We start from the raw sequence: 18384 nt of genomic DNA, 5'->3' as shown, positions 1-18384 counted from the left end.
TCATGTGATTCACGATCCTTGGAACCTCCTATGTGCTGCACCTTTGGATGGAGATTGGAGTCCCAGAGACAAATGAGGCTCCACCCTGCTTCCAGAAGCTCAGAGTCCAGGGGTGAGAAACCAGTGGAGAACAGATGGGGTTATATGAACATAGTAATGATAACACTGGAAACTTTTGGTGAATAAAGAGTCACATTACCAAAACCATGAGGGCAGACATGTTTATTTGAAGAGGAGAGAGCTACATTGAAGTTATAAAAAAAATTTATAAATTTTACTGATGACAGAAGGCTGAAAGATAGTCTGAGAGGAGGTGGAACAGCATGAGGGAAGGTGGAACAGCAAGTGTGTAAGTGCCGTGTTAAGAGGGAGCCTCTTGTATGTTTGGAATTGTGAGTTCCTCAGTGTGATTGCAGCCTCAAGTAGACTAGGAAGTAAGCCAGTTAGGTTGGAGAGGTGGGCAGGGGTCAAGTGAAATAGATACTTGTGGGCTAAGCAAAGGAGTCTGTTTTCTCTGCAGCAGGCAGTGGCGACCTTAGGCATTTGTAAGCAAGAGAGAGGCATGTTCAGATTTGTGGTGTGAGGAAGAGCGATGCCCTAAGATGAAGACTGAAGCCTTCAGATTCCAGCTGCTGGTACATGGGAGCTGGCAACCCGGTTTTGAGACAGGGCTGTTGTCTCCCTAGAAGATCCCCTCAGGGCCTGACTGTGGTGCTCGTGGGCAGGAGACAACTTTGGATCTGGGCTCAGCATTTGGAAGTTCCGTGTACACGCTGGTATCTGTTGGGGGTGTCTTGGGCCTCTGAGAAGGGCGACTGATTTTTCTCTGTATGAAAACGCAGTGATCCAACTGTGCGTATGTCACCTCCTGAGGGTCTTGTTCATCAGAGTCCTGGAGAGAGGGAAATGCTGAGTGACGGAGGGTGCTCACATTTTTCAGGACTATTAGGGAATAAGACTCTATCCGTGAGGCTGGGCCAAGGAGGACCTACCTGCCTATTCACTGTTCTGTCCCCCGCAGGCTCTTGATCCGTTACAGCAGCATCTGTAGGAGACGGAAGTCATCAAAACCGCTCGGAGGGCCCTTCTGGGTCCTCATTTCATGGGCAGACACCAACCTACAGGGGGAGGCTGTAGGTGCCTGAGGCTCTTCAGCTGCCAACATCCAGACTCAGACATTCTATCTCTCTGAGTTCAAGACCCCATCCCATGAAGTGCTCTCAATTGGCATCCCATTGATTCTGTCTCCCACTTTCTGCCTGTCATGGAACCTTCTGGATGTCAGTGGCTGCAGGGGATGTGAGGATACAGTTCACAACCAGGCAATGGTCTGTGAGCTGAAGGCAGGGGCAGGGTGTCTGGTGCTTTCTCTAGAAAGCCCTGCCTCTGTGGCTCCTGCCTTGGGCCAGGGACCATCCTGCCAGTGAGGAACACACACGTGCCTGCTCCCATCCTGCTTCCCCACATGGCCCTGAGCTCTCTGGCCTCTGCTTCATGAGACTTACTCTTTTTGTTGGAGCACCAGCGATAAAGGAGAAAGAAGAGGAGGAGGATGAAGAGGAAGATGACCACTGAGGTCCCAATCAGAACATGCAGGTGTCTGGCGATACCTGGAGGAAGATGGGAATCCAATAAGAAGCTAATCATAGCAGTTCCTCTTTATGGATTGTCTCATTTCTTGATTGACAGGTAACCACATGGAACATCTCCTTAGGACAAGAAGCCTGATGGCGGGAGACCCAGCTTTCTCCTGCTTTCTCAGTTACAGCTCCCATAGAAATCATAGAATGTGCTGAGGATACAGCTGCTTTAGTTTAGATGTTTGACCATTTGAAACCTCACACTGAAATATTGAAATTTAATCCCCAGTGTGGAAGTTTGGGCCTATGGGAAGGTGTTTGAGTCGTGGAGGTGGATCCATCATGAATAGATTAATGCTGCCCCACATGACGGGGTTAGCAAGTTCCCCCTCTATTAGTTCCCGGAGAGCTGGTTGTTAAAAAGAGCTTGGAAGCTCCATCGCTTGCCCTCCCCCTTGCTCCCTCTCTTGCCGTGTGATCTCTGTGGTCTCTGCACAGACAGACCCTCCTTCCCTTCTCCCAGAGTGGGAGCAGCCTGAGGCCGTCACAGGAAACAGATGCTGGTGCCATGCTTCCAGTACAGCCTGCAGAACTGTGAGGCAAACAAATCTGTTTTCTCTAGAAGTTACCCAGGCTCTGGGATGCAAGGCTGTTCAATATATGCAAATCAATAAATGTAATCCATCATATAAACAGAACCAAAGACAAAAACCACACGATTATCTCAATAGATGCAGAAAAGGCCTTTGACAAAATTCAACAACCCTTCATGCTAAAAACTCTCAATAAATTAGGTGTTGATGGGACATATCTCAAAATAATAAGAGCCATCTATGACAAACCCACAGCCAGTATCATACTGAATGGGCAAAAACTGGAAACAGTCCCTTTGAAAACTGGCACAAGACAGGGATGCCATCTCTCACCACTCCTATTCAACATACGTTGGAAGTTCTGGCCAGGGCAATTAGGCAGGAGAAGGAAATAAAGGGTATTCAATTAGGAAAAGAGGAAGTCAAATTGTCCCTGTTTGCAGATGACATGATTGTATATCTAGAAAACCCCATTGTCTCAGCCCAAAATCTCCTTAAGCTGATAAGCAACTTCTACAAAGTCTCAGGATACAAAATCAATGTACAAAAATCACAAGCATTCTTATACACCAATAACAGACAAACAGAGAGCCAAATCATGAGTGAACTCCCATTCACAATTGCTTCAAAAAGAATAAAATACCTAGGATTCCAACTTACAAGGGATGTGAAGGACCTCTTCAAGGAGAACTACAAACCACTGCTCAATGAAAGAAAAGAGGATACAAAGAAATGGAAGAACATTCCATGCTCATGGGTAGGAAGAATCAATATCGTGAAAATGACCATACTGCCCAAGGTAATTTATAGATTCAATGCCATCCCCATCAAGCTACCAATGACTTTCTTCACAGAATTGGAAAAAACTACCTTAAAGTTCATATGGAACCAAAAAAGAGCCAGCATCGCCAAGTCAATCCTAAGCCAAAAGAACAAAGCTGGAGGCATCATGCTGCCTGACTTCAAACTATACTACAAGGCTACAGTAACCAAAACAGCATGGTACTGGTACCAAAACACAGATATAGATAAATGGAACAGAATAGAGCCCTCAGAAATAATGCCACATATCTACAACTATCTGATCTTTGACAAACCTGAGAAAAACAAGCAATGGGGAAAGGATTCCCTATTTAATAAATGGTGCTGGGAAAACTGGCTAGCCATAGGTAGAAAGCTGAAACTGGATCCCTTCCTTACACCTTATACAAAAATTAATTCAAGATGGATTAAAGACTTACATGTTAGACCTAAAACCATAAAAACCCTAGAAGAAAACCTAGGCATTACCATTCAAGACATAGGCATGGACAAGGACTTCATGTCTAAAACACCAAAAGCAATGGCAACAAAAGCCAAAATTGACAAATGGGATCTAATTAAACGAAAGAGCTTCTGCACAGCAAAAGAAACTACCATCAGAGTGAACAGACAACCTACAAAATGGGAGAAAATTTTCACAACCTACTCATCTGACAAAGGGCTAATATCCAGAATCTACAATGAACCCAAACAAATTTACAAGAAAAAAACAAACAACCCTATCAAAAAGTGGGCAAAGGACATGAACAGACACTTCTCAAAAGAAGACATTTATGCAGCCAAAAAACACATGAAAAAATGCTCACCATGACTGGCCATCAGAGAAATGCAAATCAAAACCACAATGAGATACCATCTCACACCAGTTAGAATGGCAATCATTAAAAAGTCAGGAAACAACAGGTGCTGGAGAGGATGTGGAGAAATAGGAATGCTTTTACACTGTTGGTGGGACTGTAAACTAGTTCAACCATTGTGGAAGTCAGTGTGGCAATTCCTCAGGGATCTAGAGCTTGAAATACCATTTGACCCAGCCATCCCATTACTGGGTATATACCCAAAGGACTATAAATCATGCTGCTATAAAGACACATGCACACGTATGTTTATTGCGGCACTATTCACAATAGCAAAGACTTGGAACCAACCCAAATGTCCAACAATGATAGACTGGATGAAGAAAATGTGGCACATATACACCATGGAATACTATGCAGCCATAAAAAATGATGAGTTCATGTCCTTTGTAGGGACATGGATGAAATTGGAAATCATCATTCTCAGTAAACTATCACAAGGCAAAAATCCAAACACTGCATGTTCTCACTCATAGGTGGGAACTGAACAATGAGAACACATGGACACAGGAAGGGGAACATCACACTCTGGGGACTGTTGTGGGGTGGGGGGAGGCGGGAGGGATAGCATTAGGAGATATACCTAATGCTAAATGACGAGTTGATGGGTGCAGCACACCATCATGGCACATGTATACATATGTAACTAACCTGCACATTGTGCACATCTACCCTAAAACTTAAAGTATAATAATAATAAAATTTAAAAAAAAAAAGCTCATCAGAAGCACTACACACACACACACACACACACACAAAAGAAGTTACCCAGGCTCAAGTGTTCCTTTAGAGCAACAAAAATGGACTAAGACAGCAACGTCCTGAGATCAGGAGGAATGTCTCAGAACAGCCTGGGCTGTCTTCCTGTTCTTCCTGGAGGAGGACGTCATGCAGTGCTTTAGCTGAGTGCTTCCTGTTGCTCCAGGGTACAAAACCCAGGATGGGCTATTTTCTGGCTTCCCCCAGATACACTGCAAATGAGGTGACTCCATATGTCCCGAGCAGCTTTTCTGAGCCTTGAGGGACTGGCTCACATTGAAATATAGGCTTCTGTTGTCACTCGCTGCTTATCTGTTAGTAATGAACCTTCCTGTGTAATGTATTCTCTGTGTGTTCTGTCTCCCTGGAGTGACGGTGAGTGATAGGAATTGGCATAGGCCCAGGTGCAGTCCAGGAGGTGTTTAGAGTCTTCTCTGGGAAGACTGGACTGGGACTGATACACAGTGAATGTGCTTTACAGTTTCTACATCCACAACCCTCTTGACTCAAATTACATTCTCCAAGAAAAGGACACAAAAGTGAAATCAAGATCAAAAAAGCAAAGTAGAATTCTCTTATGTCAAACAGCCAGGAAATAGTGTTGAAGCCCGTGTGAAACGTGCTACTCTTTGTGATCTCGGGAGACACACGTTAGGCTGCTGTTCCACCTGAGAGGCTGGGGGAAAGACCACCCCCTCCACCATCTATTGCTTCAAAACCACTTGTCCTCCTGTGAATTAGTAGGAAAGGGGAGCAGGAGCTAGTGCTGGTGCTGATCTCTGATTCCAAGATCTGAACTCATTCCAAGGAGTATTAGCATTTACCTCCCCATGATCTATCTGTATCTCCACAGGTGATTGGAAGTAGGGGTGAGGTGGGGGATTTGGGTGAGGGGGAAAGTTTCTTGTGATGAACAGAGCACTTTCCCTATTTCAGGGCCTGTGCTGGTGGGTTCAGGGGGCTTTCATATTTTCCATATGATCTCATGTTCACAGAAAGCCAAATACGGAAGAGGTTTTAGGCTGATTTTCTAATGGATAAGATAAAGGATCAAAGAAGTAATTATAGAGAAATAGAAAAATGATGATTGGAATTCAGGTGCCTGCATCATTTGTGTATATTATATTATATTTATGTATTTTTTATTTTTATTTTTTGAGACAGATTATCCCTGTGTCACCCAGGCTGGTGTGCAGTGATGCAATCTCCACTCACTGCAACCTCTGCCTCCAGGGCTGAAGTCATTCTCCTGCTTCCTCCTCCAGAGTAGCTGGGATTACAGTCATGCACCACCATCATGCCTGCTTAATTTTTGTATTTTTAGTAGAGATAGGGTTTCTCCATGTTGGCCAGGCTGGTCTCGAACTCCTGACTTCATGTAATCCACCCGCGTTGGCCTCCTGAAGTGCTGGGTTACAGGCGTGAGCCACCGTTCACAGCCTTGTATATTATGCTATACTAGGTCCCTTCATTTGCACCACCCCTCATCTAGCTATCCCTCCTCTGCCAGGTATTGATTTAGATGCAGGAGAAATAAATCTCAGAAGTAAGTTAGTGAAGCGAGGATTAAACTACCAGGAAAAATCAAACCCAGCAAGCCTTTCCAGCCAATGATTCTACCTCACAAGCATATCTTATATCCATCTGCTTCATCCACTTAGGGTCTAAATCAGCACCACATTTCACCAGTGGGGCGGGAATTGTCTTTTCCACGATCTCCTAGATTCCAGTTATGCACCTGGGCCTCCCTTATTTTCATGTCAGTCACTATTAATCATGTAGGGATTCCTGGTTACCCTGAGGTGAATCCAAGGGCTGTGAATATCAAACACACACTCCTTGTTCCTCCTGAGTTTCCTGTGTACCCAGTGTGCTCTCCGTCTCTCCACAGTCGTCTTGTCATTCTCCCCACGTCATTCCCAGCATTTCAGGCAGAGCCTCTTCCTTCCACATCAGATTGTTTTCACCTTTGTGCCTTCACGGCTGACAGCTGTGTGTGGAAAATCCTTCCACCAATCTTTCAGGGGTTCAATCCATGTTTTTCATTAATGTCACAAATATCTGATTAGTGAGACCTTCTCTGTCACCTGAAATAATACACTCAGCATTATCTATTATTGATTTGAAAATTTGGCTTGGACCCGTGGCTCATGCCTCTTACCCCAGCGGGTTGGGAGGCAGAGGCTATTGAATCACTTGAGGTTGGGAATTTGAAACCAGCCTGGCCAACATGGTGAAACATCCTCTCTACAGAAAATATGCAAAAAGAGTTAGCCGGGCGTGGTGGTTGTGGTCTGTAATCCCAGCTACTGGAGAGGCTGAGGGAGGAGATCAGTTCAGCCCAGGAGGTGGAGGTTGCAGTAAGCCGAGATCATGCCACTGCACTCTAGCCTGGATGACAGAGCAAGACTCCGTCTCAATAAACAAGTAGGTAAATACATAAATAAATAGATTTCATGCACAGATGCTTCCCAATGGATCATTCATTTATTGGTCCACTTGTGCATACATTTTCTGCCCTCCCATTTAACCATCTGCAATATCAGTGTCCCAAGAGCAGAGGCCAAATGCATCTTGTTCACTGTTTGTGGAAGGCAGGAGAATGCTGTCCCACCCCAAAAATGTCCCTGTCCTAGCCTCCATAGCTTGCGAATATGTTATTTTACATGGAAGAAGGAATGAAGATTGCAGATGGAATTATGGTTGCTAATCAGCTGAACTTAAAAGGAGGGTATCCTGGATGATTTCCGGGAGATTATGATGGATTTTCATCTTGGTGAACCCAATAGAATCCCCAGGTTTTCAAAAGAAGGGGAAGAAGGGAGAGCAGCATTCAGAGAAAGAGGTGTGGTAAGGAGGAAGGGTCTGAGTGATGCCATGTGAGTTGTGACCAGCCTTTGTGGGCTTTGAGGAAGGAGGAAGGGGACCAGGAGCCAAGGAATGTGGGAGCCTCTAGAAGCTGGGACAAATGAGAAGCAGATTCTTGCCTGGAACCTTCAGAGGGAAGGCAGCCTTGCTGTCACCTTGATTTTTGCCCAGTGAGACGCACTTCATACTTTGAGCTACAGCACTGTAATATAATTAAATAACCGTTTTGTTTTCACCCATGAATCTTGTGGAAATTTGTTATGGCAACAGTAGGAAAAGATTCCACACTGCACAGCCTGAGCATGGGGCCGTGGCTGAATGAGTCAGTGAGTCGAAGTGTGCGTGCATGAGCTCTGTTCTCTGTTACAGCAAGGCTCTTGCTCTGCTGAGTCAGCCAGAGTTGCCTCATGACCAACAGTAATTCATTCCTGGGCAAGTGGAACTTCTCTAAAACACCCACCCTCATCAGATGTTCCCTTCCCTTCCCTCTCTAAGCCCCCAGGAATTTGTCCTCTAGTTAGGAATGCAGGCAGAAAAAACACTGCATTTTTCCTGAGAAGGATGTCAGATTTGCAATTATTCTTCTAGCTTGTAGGAGGTCTCAGCTGCAGAAAATTAAAGATTAAGAGACTTCACTAAGCCCTTTGGTGCCCTAGATCCCTTTCACTGTTGGAGTGTCTGGAGTTCCGAGATGGTGGAAGACAGGCCCTCATTCACAGAGCTGGGAGGTTTGAGCCAACGCTTGCATCCAAGGCTTCCACCTCCCCAGGTTTCCAAAAGCAGAGATAAGAGGGGTCCTTTACTCACCAGATTTGGAGCTTGGTTCTGTGGGTGAAGGCCAACTCCTTGAAGGGTTTCCTAGAACATGGGACAGGAGAGATGTGAGGAAATGAGGGTGCTTGTCCTCTACTCAATGGAAATCTTTGAGGTTGGTTCATGGCCAACACTCTGTTATCTAATGTTGGACCCTGGGAGTCTTGGGATCCTCTTCTCCATAATTTTTGTGTGCGGTGCCCACTGTCTTGAGACTTGAAGGTATAAAGAGAAAACAGGAGCATCACACTACCTGACTTAGAAATATGTTACAGAGCTGTAGTAAGCAAAACAGCATGACACTGGCATAAAGAAAGGCACATAAAAAATGGAACAGAATGGAGAACACAGATATAATCCATGCATTTACATCCAATGGCTTTTTTTGTGTGTGTGTGTGATGGAATCTTGCTCTGTCATGCAGGCTGGAGTGCAGAGGTGCAATCTCAGCTCAATGCAACCTCCACTTCCTGGATTCAAGCAATTCTCTTGCCTCAAACTCCCGAGTAGTGGTATTACAGGCACTGATCACCATGCTCAGCTGATTTTTGTATTTTTAGTAGAGATGAGGTTTCACTCTGTTGGCCAGCCTGGTCTTGAACTCCTGGCTTCAGGTGATCCACCCGCCTCGGCCTCCCAAAGTGCTGGAATTGCAGGTGTGAGCCACCATGCCCAGCCCATTTAATGGACTTTGACAAAGGTGCCGAGAACTTACAATCAGGAAAGGACAGTCTTTTCAATAAATGGTGTGGGGAAAACTGGATATCTACATGCAGAGGAATAAAACTGCATCTATACCTGTCACCATACACAAAAATCAAATGAAAATGGATTAAGAACATGAGTCTAAGGCCTGAACCTATGAAACATGTAGAAGAAAATAATGGGGAAGACATTTGTCTGAGGAAAGACATTTTGTTTAAAACCTTCAAAACACAAGTAATCAAAGCAAAAAATAGACCATGAGGATTACATCAAACCAAGCAACTTCTGCACCACAAAAGATAAACCAAGAAAGTGAAGAGACAACCCACAAAATAGGAGCAAATATTTGCAAACTATTCATCTGAGACGGGATTAATAACTGGAAATATAAGAAGCTCAAACAACTCAATAAAACAATTTAATTAAAAAATGAGCAAAAGACATGAGGAGACATTTCTCCACAAACAAAACATAGAAATGGCGATCACGTATATGAAAGAGTGCTCAGCAGCACTCATCATCACAGAAATGTAAATTGAACTCGCGATGAGTTTTCATCTCATCCCATTAAAATGCCTTTTAGGCCGGTGGCTCACGCCTGTAATCCCAGCACTTTGGGAGACGGAGGTGGGCGGATCACCTGAGGTCGGGAGACCAGCCTGGCCATCATGGAGAAACTCCCTCTCTACTAAACATACAAAAATTAGCTAGGCGTGGTGGCACATGCCTGTAATCCCAGCTACTCGGGAGGCTGAGGCAGGAGAATCACTTGAACCCGGGAGGTGGAGGTTGCAGTGAGCCGAGATCACACCATTGCACTCCAGCCTGAGCGAGTATGAGCGAAACTTCATCTCAACATAAATAAATAAATAAAATAAAATAAAGTAAAATAAAATAAAGTAAAATAAAATGGCTTTTATCTGCAAGACAGGCAAAACAAGTGCTGGCAAGATGGTAGAGAAAGGAGAACCCTGGTACCCTGTTGGTAGGAGTGTATATTAGTACAACTATTATGGAGAAAAGTATGGAAATTCTTTAAAAAACTAAAAAGAGGATGGGTATAGTGGCTTATGCCTGTAATTTCAGCACTTTGGAAAACCGAGGCAGGCACCTCACTTGAGGTCAGGAGTTTGAGAGCAGCCTGGCCAAAATTGGGAAATCCCGTCTGTGCTAAAAAATACAAAAATTAGCCAGGCATGGTGGCATGCACCTGTAATCACAGCTACTAGGGAGGCTGAGTCAGGACAATCGTTTGAACCTAGGAGGCAGAGGTTGCAATGAGCCAAGATCTCACCACTTTGACTCCAGCATGGACTAAGGAGGGAAACTCTTTCTCAAAAAAGAAAAAAAAAAAAAAAGAGAACTTTCATAGTATCCAGCAATTTCACTACTGGGTTTATATACAAAGGAAAGGACATCAGTGTATCGAAGTGATATCTGCACTCATATGACTGTTCCAGCACTGTTCACAGCAGCCAAGAAGTGGAGTCAACCTACCTGCCCATCAGTGGGTGAATGGATAGAGAACTGTGGTACACACACACGGTGGAGACTACTCATCCATAGAAAGAATAACATCCTGTCATTTGCAGCCACATGGATGGAACTGGAGGTCATTACAAAGATTCCCATTTCTCACCCACATGCAGGAGATAAAAGGTGGATCTCATGAAGCTAGAGAATAGAATGGTGGATACTAGAGGCCAGGAAGGGAAGGGTGGAGGGTAACAAAAAAAAGAATATAGATGTATGTATTTATTTAGAAACAGAGTCTCTCTCTGTCTCCCAGGCTGCTGTGCAGTGGCATGATCTCGGCTCAGCGCAACCTCTGCCTCCTGGGTTTAAGTGCTTCTCCTGCCTCAGCCTCCCAAGTAGCTAGGACTACAGGTGCATGCCGGCATGCTTGGCTAATTTTTCTTGTCTGTTTAGTAAAGATGAATTTCCAGCATGTTGGCCAGGCTGATCTCGAGTCCCTGATCTTGAGTCCCCGATCTTAAATGATCCACCTTTCTTGGCCTCTCAAAGCGCCGAGATTACAACCGTGAACCACCACACCCAGCATATAAAGGTATTTATGACCACTAGATTTTACTTTTAAAAATGGGAAAGGTGGTAAATTATATAGTTACACTTAACCTCAATAAATATTTTTGAAAATGAAAAGAAAAGAGTGTAGGGGTTGCTGGTGATGACATCTCTCTGTGTGGGTGAGAGGCCATGATGGGCTTCTGGGAAATGGGTAAGGTTGAGGGGCTGAGGGAACCTCTGCTCTCCCCAAACTGAGCCCAGTCTCCCCTTCTCTGGGTCTCTCCTGACTGCTTTCTCCATCTGCCTGGGTGCCTGGAGCCCTGACCATGGGCCTCCATGCAGGCCAGGCAGGAGGGTTTGGAGGTGCCCTGTCTGCCATCTTGTGCCCTGATCCCTCCCTCACACCCAGTCTTCATGTTCTCTCTGCATCTGTCCATGCTTCTCTCCATCATCGGCAGGAAGTTCCTCAGCTATGGCTCTAGGATCATAAGACATGGGACAGACACGGGTTTTCCTCACCTGTGACAGAAACAAGCAGTGGGTCACTTGAGTTTGACCACACATAGGGCAGGCCACGGAAAGAGCCGAAGCATCTGTAGGTCCCTCTGTGGGTGGCAGGGCCCAGAGGAAAGTCAGCCTGGAATGTTCTGTTGACCTTGCGCACTGCAGGGAGCCTACGTTCACGGGCTCCCCCCTCCCTGGATAGATGGTACATGTGAAAGGAGCTCCGGGAGCTGCAGGACAAGGTCACGCTCTCTCCTGCCTGAACTGTGGGGCCCGGCTGGGCTGAGAGAGAAGGTTTCTCATATAGACCTGGAAGGAGAAGAGGCAGTTTCCTCAGGGATGTTCTTGCTTGTGACAGCTCCCCTCCCACCTGAGCTGAGAACTCACTCCTCTGCTCTATGGCCTAATGCTCTCTCTCTCTCTCACCCTCCACCCCATGTCTCTTCATGTCTATTTCCTCCTTCCACCTTCTCTGTCTCTCTAGGTCTCTGACCTCACTTCCCCACCCCTAGGTATGCTTTCCCTTTTTGGATTGTTTTATTCTCTCTGACCCTCCTTGGATTGGTTGACTTGATCTTCCTTTTTCTATAATCTGAGTCTCTCACTTTCTGTCTTGTTCATAACTTTCTGCATATTTCTATCTATTATCTATCTATCATCTATCATCTATTTTGTGTCTATCTACAAATTATCTGTCATCTGTATCTATGTATCATTTATCTATCAATTGTCTATCTGTCTATCCATCAATCACCTATGTATTATCTATATCTATGTACCATCTATCTCTCTCTCTATTACCTATCTGTCTGCCTCTCTGTCTCTATCTATGTATCATCTATGTATCTATATATCTATCTATGTGTTATCTATCTATCTATCTATCTATCTATCTTCATCATCATCATCATCATCTCTATGTATCATCTATCAATCATCATCTATGTATCTATAACCTATCCATTATCTATCATCTACCTATTTATCATCTATCTGTATCTATCTATCCATCTATCATCTGTCTCTCTCCATCTCCTTTTCTCTGCCTCTCAGTCTCTCTCATTCTATTTGGAATCTCTGCAATCCATCCCCACATCTTTATCTTTCTCTGTCTTTGTGCCCCTCCCTCAGGGTTCTGATTTTGGGGCTTTTCTCTCCTCCCTTCCATTATTCTCTCCACTCTGCCCTCTTTTCTTTCTTTTTATGTGTCTGTGAGTCTCTCAATCCCCTTCTTCTGGCTCATTCTCTGTGTGTTTATGCCTTTGCTTTTTGACATCCCTGATTTTTCTCTGTGTCTCTCAGTAATCCTATTATATGTAGGATTATTTGGAATATGAGCGTCAGAATCTAGTCTGGGGACCCCAAGTACACACAGTATATAGGGGTTGGTGTTCTGGGGCCATGATATCCTGGGACAATTACGGCTCCACTGCATGGAAGGCAGAGGTGTCAGAATAAACACGGCATCTGTAGATGCCACAAGGCCTGAGGCCACAGGGCCCAACTCAGGTCAGAAATATGGGTGTCCTCGGGTTCTCCTCGTAGAAACACTTTGTGGAGGTAAAACAGAAATGAAGCTTCTAACCTGTGCCAGTTGTCTGAGCAAAGTCAGCATGGAAGGACACTTCTCTCTGGGACATGTCTGTCTGTCTGTCTCCTTTACCTCTTTCTCTCTTTTCTACTTCCCCGTATGGCCCCTGTGTCTGTCCTCTGTTATGACACCTGGTCTGTACTTGTGTCTCCTGTTTCTCTTTCTCTGTTGGTACAGACCTCACCAAGTCAGTCTCTCTCCATAAGAATACCAAGCTCATCTTCCTTACAACCACCTGTGGGTTCCAAGTCCTGGATCATTCACTCTGTGTCCCAATGACAATCAGAAGAATGTCCAGACACTCTCACCTGTGATCACGATGTCCAGAAGGTCACTGGGAGCTGACAACTGATAGCGGAAGTGAGGAACAGAACCGTAGCATCTGTAGGTCCCTGCAAGGACATGCGTCATGGGACCGATGGAGAAGTTGGCCTTGAAGACCCCATCATGGAGCTCTCCAATGAGGCGCAAAGTGTCCTCAACCTTCCCCTCTCTGTGCAGAAGGAAGTGCTCAAACATGACATCTGACCAACATTGCAGGATGACTGTCTCTTCTGATTTCACCAGGTGACCTGGGAGGGCCAGGAGGGAAGGTTTTCTGTGGACTCCTAGGAAGAGAGGTTGTGAGTTTAGAAGGCATCTCTCTTTATCATCCCATCCATGGCACCTGGAATGAGTGAGGGTTCCCCTCCCCGGTGTCTGTCTCTCTTCTCCCTGTCTGCATCTCCATGTCTTTTCTGTGCCCATATCCCCTGGTGCAGGTCCCTCCATCTGTCTTCCTCCCTCTTCTCTGTCCCTCTGTCTCCAGTAGCCCCTGACTCCCTTCCCACTGTGAAGAGAGCCTCATCTCTTGGGCTGTTGTATCTGTTTCCCACTAATCTGTTTCCTGCTGTCTATGTAGGGGTGGAAGAGGACAGGCTGCATGTCTAGGTTCTTAGCAGCCTGAATCAATCTCTTTTGAACAAATTGGAGTCTCTGGCAGGAGGTATCAACTCATCAGTAAGGCAGACATCAGTGTCCACACACCCTGTTCCTGATGGGGATTGGGAGCCTCTCCTGCCATGTCTGTGCCTTCTCCATGGCCCCAGCTTCCACAGGGTGGCCCCGGTGCTGGTTCCTGGAGCATCAACCCCTTCCTATGTGGATAGAGCCTGGTGGTGGCATCAGCATCCTGCCCTTCCTGATCTCAGGGTAGCCAACCTTCTCCTTGTTTGGTTTCTTTAATTAATTGATTAATTAATTTATTTTTGAGACAGTCACTTTTTCACCCAGGCTGGAGTGTAGTGGTGTGGTCTTGGCTCACTGAAACCTCTGCCTCCCCGGTTCAAGTGATTTTCTTGCCTCAGCCTCCCCAGTCGTTGGATTACTCGTGCCCACCATCATGCCCGGCTATCCTTGTTTGGTTTCCTAACTTGTCCTTGACCTGGGCTCCTGTGTTGGTTTCCTGTTGCTGCTGCAGAAAATTATCACAAACACGGCAGCAGGAGAGAACACACTGACCCCTTCCACTCGAGACAGAAATTGGATCCAGTTCTCCCTGCGCTGAAATCAAGGCATCTAGAGGGCTGCGTTCCCTCTGGAGACTCAGCGAATCAGTTCTCTTGACTTCTCCAGCTCTTAGGGGCCACCTGCATTCTGTGACTAGTGGCCTTCCTCCACCTTCAAAGCCTGCAGTGGCTGATAGCGTCTCCCTCCCACTACACTGCTCTAATCCCCATCCCCTCTCCTCCTCCTCTCATGTGGACCCTTGTGATTACACTGAGCCCAGCGGGACAGTCCAGGCTGTCTCCCCATCTCAAGGTCAACTCATCAACAACCTGAGTTCCACCTTCCCCTTCAGTCCCCTGTCCTGTAACATAAATAGTGACAGGCTCCAGGGATTACAATGTAGCCATCATTGGGGACAGTTATTCTTTCCACCACAGCACCCATTTCCCCTGTATTCAATCCCCCTTGACCCCAAATGCAGTCAGGGCCTGGATGATGGGACCCTGACAGACACCCCCACCAGAAGCTCTGGGATTCAGGAGGTGGGACAGTGAGAAGCCCAGACAGAAAACCTCTGACCTGTGACCATGATCACCAGGGGGTTGCTGGGTGCCGACCACCTAGTGGGGGAGTGTGGGCGTGAACCCCGACATCTGTAGGTCCCTGCATGTGCTGGGGTCACAGGGCCCATGACGAAGCTCCCCTGGAATATTCTGCCGTGGAAGATGGGAACTTGGATTCTGTCTTCTTTGTACAGAGTGAAATTGTTAAACCCACCACGATAGTGACACCGAAGAGTCACGTGTCCTCCTCGAGGCACCATAGCACTGGGCTGGGCAGACAGGAAGGGCTTGTCCTGACCACCTGGGGGAGAAGGAGGCACTGCCTTAGAGAGGAGGACATGGAGCCGCCCCTCCCTCCCTGTGCTCAGAAGATTCTCCCATTTCCACTTTCTAAGGCTCCTACCACACCTGGGTGCCCAGGGCTATGGGAAGGACCCATCCCGCATAGACATGGCATCTCCCTACAACAAAAGTGTCAGCTGAGAACTTTAAGTAAGTGCTGAATAAGTGACTCTTACTAGATTTTAATACTGCAAAATTACTCACATAAAACAACACAAAGTAGACATGACATGGAGGGCAAGTCCTATGTGAATGGAATATCAGCCAATTCATGAACTGAGCCCCCATCAGAGGATTTGGAATGTCAGGGCCATGACTGTGGTTTCCCCACCTCTTCTGGTAGAATGACAGCAGCCACACTGCAGCCCCTACCGTCACGGAAACCCTGGAGGGTGTGAGTTACACCTTTGTCCTCAGAGGACCTGCTGTTCCTAGCACTGCTTCCCTCTCTTTCTCTGCTGCTGACACCACTTCTTCCCTGCACACCCAGCTTGGAGCACTCCAGTCTCACCCCAGTCTTCACAGAGCTTGACTCAGGAAAGGGAAAGAAAGGCCGGGGAGGGCGAGGTCAGAACTGTGGGCCGAGCATCAGAGGGTCACCTCTTCCTAGTGTATGAGAGACTCCCTGACAGGACTTCCCTCCCATTTCAGGAAAATCCTCTTATGTGGGGAGATGACACCCTAAGGTTTGGGGAAGGACTCACCCATGTGTGGACAGGCCCTCTGGACCAAGAAGAACCCTGGAAAGAAAGATCATGATGGAGGATCCATCTGCAGGCAAACCAGGGCACCCTGCTGCCCCCACTGGGCTGTGCGTCTTGGCAGCCAGGCCCTTGCTGGGCTGAAGGTAAACTCACCCTCGCTGCCTACCTGCCCCCAGGAACAAGGATCTGGGCTGTGCAGAGACTCAGCCTCCAGGCCCAGATCTCTACCTCCAGGCCTAGATCTACACAACAGGCCCAGATCTCCACTCCAGGTCCGTATCTCCACTCCAGGCCCATATCTCATCTCCAGGCTGATAAGTCCACTCCAGGCCCATATCTCCACTCCAGGCTCCTATCTCAACTCCAGGCTCATATATCCACTCCAGGCTTCTATCGCCTCTCCAGGCCCATATCTGCTTCCAGGCTTGTATGTCTGCTCCAGGCCTGTATCTCCACCCCAGGCCCATATCTCCACTTCAGGCCCAGATCTCCACCTCCAGGCCCACATCTCCACTCCAGGCCCATATCTCCACTTCAGGCCCATATCTGTACTGCAGGCTCATCGCTCCACTCCAGGCCCATATCTCCACTCCAGGCCCACATCTCCCCTCCAGGCCCATATCTCCACCCCAGGCACATATTTCCACCCCAGGCCCATATCTCCACTCCAGGCCCAGATCTCCACTTCAGGCCCAGATCTCCACTTCAGGCCCAGATCTCCACTTCAGGCCCAGATCTCCACTTCAGGCCCAGATCTCCGCTCCAGGCCCATATCTCCACTTCAGGCCCATAACTCTACCTCCAGGCCCACAACTCCACCTCCAGGCCCATATCTCCACCTCTGGGCCCAGATCTCCATCCCCGCACTCCCTCCCTCTATTCCCTTCCAGGACTCACCAACACACGCCATGCTGATGACCATGAGCGACATGGTGCTGCCAGTGCAGACAGGCGGCTGCGGCCCAGCTCAGCCCAGCAGCGCACAGGATGTTATTTGGCGCCCTGCCCATGCAGTTTACATGTTGACCACATCATGGGAGGTTGACGTACTCAGGCTCTTTCTACCTTGCATGAGGCCCAGTGGGTGCTCACTCAAGAGCGGAACACGGCTTCCTGGAAATTGTTCTCACTAGAATTGACACCTCGTGTCCTTCACCATGACCAACTCAAAACACATCTCAGATCCAACCTCCCAAACACGAGATGCCTAAAATCTGTGCTAACGTGAAAGACTTTTTATGTATTTTTATTGTTTTTATCTGAGATTCAAACTCTTCTTCCTGTGTAATATGCAAAATATCTAATCGGTATTATTAATGTTTTCAGAGTCATTGTGACTAATAAACCATTAGAATTGTTCATGCTTGTATTTCTAGTATTACAGCAGAACCAGTTAAAATGATTTAAACTCCCAGGGAAGGATTATGCAATTATTTACAATCTTAGAATTGTACTTTATCAGCAAAAATCACAACATGTAAATTCTGGATTTTTGTAGTTTTATCTAGAATTTGTCTCATGACCCAAGATTCCAGAGTTCCAGCTCATGGTTTGCTCTCTCTCTGTCTCTCTGCCTCCCTCATTTTAAATTTTACAGAAATATCCAGTAACATATAGAAAATCAATTTCCCCAGCACTTTGGAAGCCGAGGTGAGTGATCAACCGAGGTCAGGAGTTTGAGACCAGCCTGGCCAATATAGTGAAACCATGTCTCTGCTAAAAATACAAAAATTAGCCATGCCTGGTAGCAGGCACCTCTAATGCCAGCTATTCAAGAGGCTGAGGCACAGAATCCCTTGAACCTGGGAGGCGGAGGTTGCAGTGAGCCGAGAGCGTGCCACTGCACTCCAGCCTGGGCAACAGAGTGAGACTCTGCCTCAAGAAAAATAAAAAAAGCATAGCAAATAGCCTATAATAAAAAACTAGAGGACTCCAGCTACCAAATTTTAGGGGTTGTATAAGGCTGCATAAAATGCAGCATTCTCAGGAGAGTGGACGCAGAGAGCCACTGAGCAGAAAACAGTGTCTAAAATACATCCCTGTACACACAGTCCCTTTATAGTTGACAAAGGCTGCCATGTGGTTTAAGGTGGCATAGAATGTCTTCTCAATAAATAACATGGGCCCAAGGGTTACACATAGAGAAAAATCAATCTAAACGTATTCT

General features: G+C 46.6%; 1 protein-coding gene across 1 annotated transcript; it reads right to left on the bottom strand.

The window, feature by feature from the left end:
- Window positions 1-207: 207 nt before the first annotated feature.
- On the bottom strand, window positions 208-17199 carry LOC115930123 (killer cell immunoglobulin-like receptor 3DL2). The gene is made up of 8 exons (XM_055370536.1): window positions 17115-17199; window positions 15188-15472; window positions 13429-13728; window positions 11545-11838; window positions 8287-8337; window positions 1506-1610; window positions 993-1045; window positions 208-892 (listed from the first exon to the last, which is right to left on the bottom strand). The coding sequence occupies exons 1-8, from the start codon at window positions 17146-17148 to the stop codon at window positions 683-685; spliced, it is 1332 nt and encodes a 443-aa protein (XP_055226511.1). The 5' UTR covers window positions 17149-17199; the 3' UTR covers window positions 208-682.
- Window positions 17200-18384: the final 1185 nt, after the last annotated feature.

Source organism: Gorilla gorilla, chromosome 20, assembly GCF_029281585.2.
Source record: "Gorilla gorilla gorilla isolate KB3781 chromosome 20, NHGRI_mGorGor1-v2.1_pri, whole genome shotgun sequence".
Classification (NCBI taxonomy): domain Eukaryota; kingdom Metazoa; phylum Chordata; class Mammalia; order Primates; family Hominidae; genus Gorilla; species Gorilla gorilla.
Note: the sequence above shows the minus strand (reverse complement) of the source record. Positions and strands in the feature narration are given on the sequence as shown.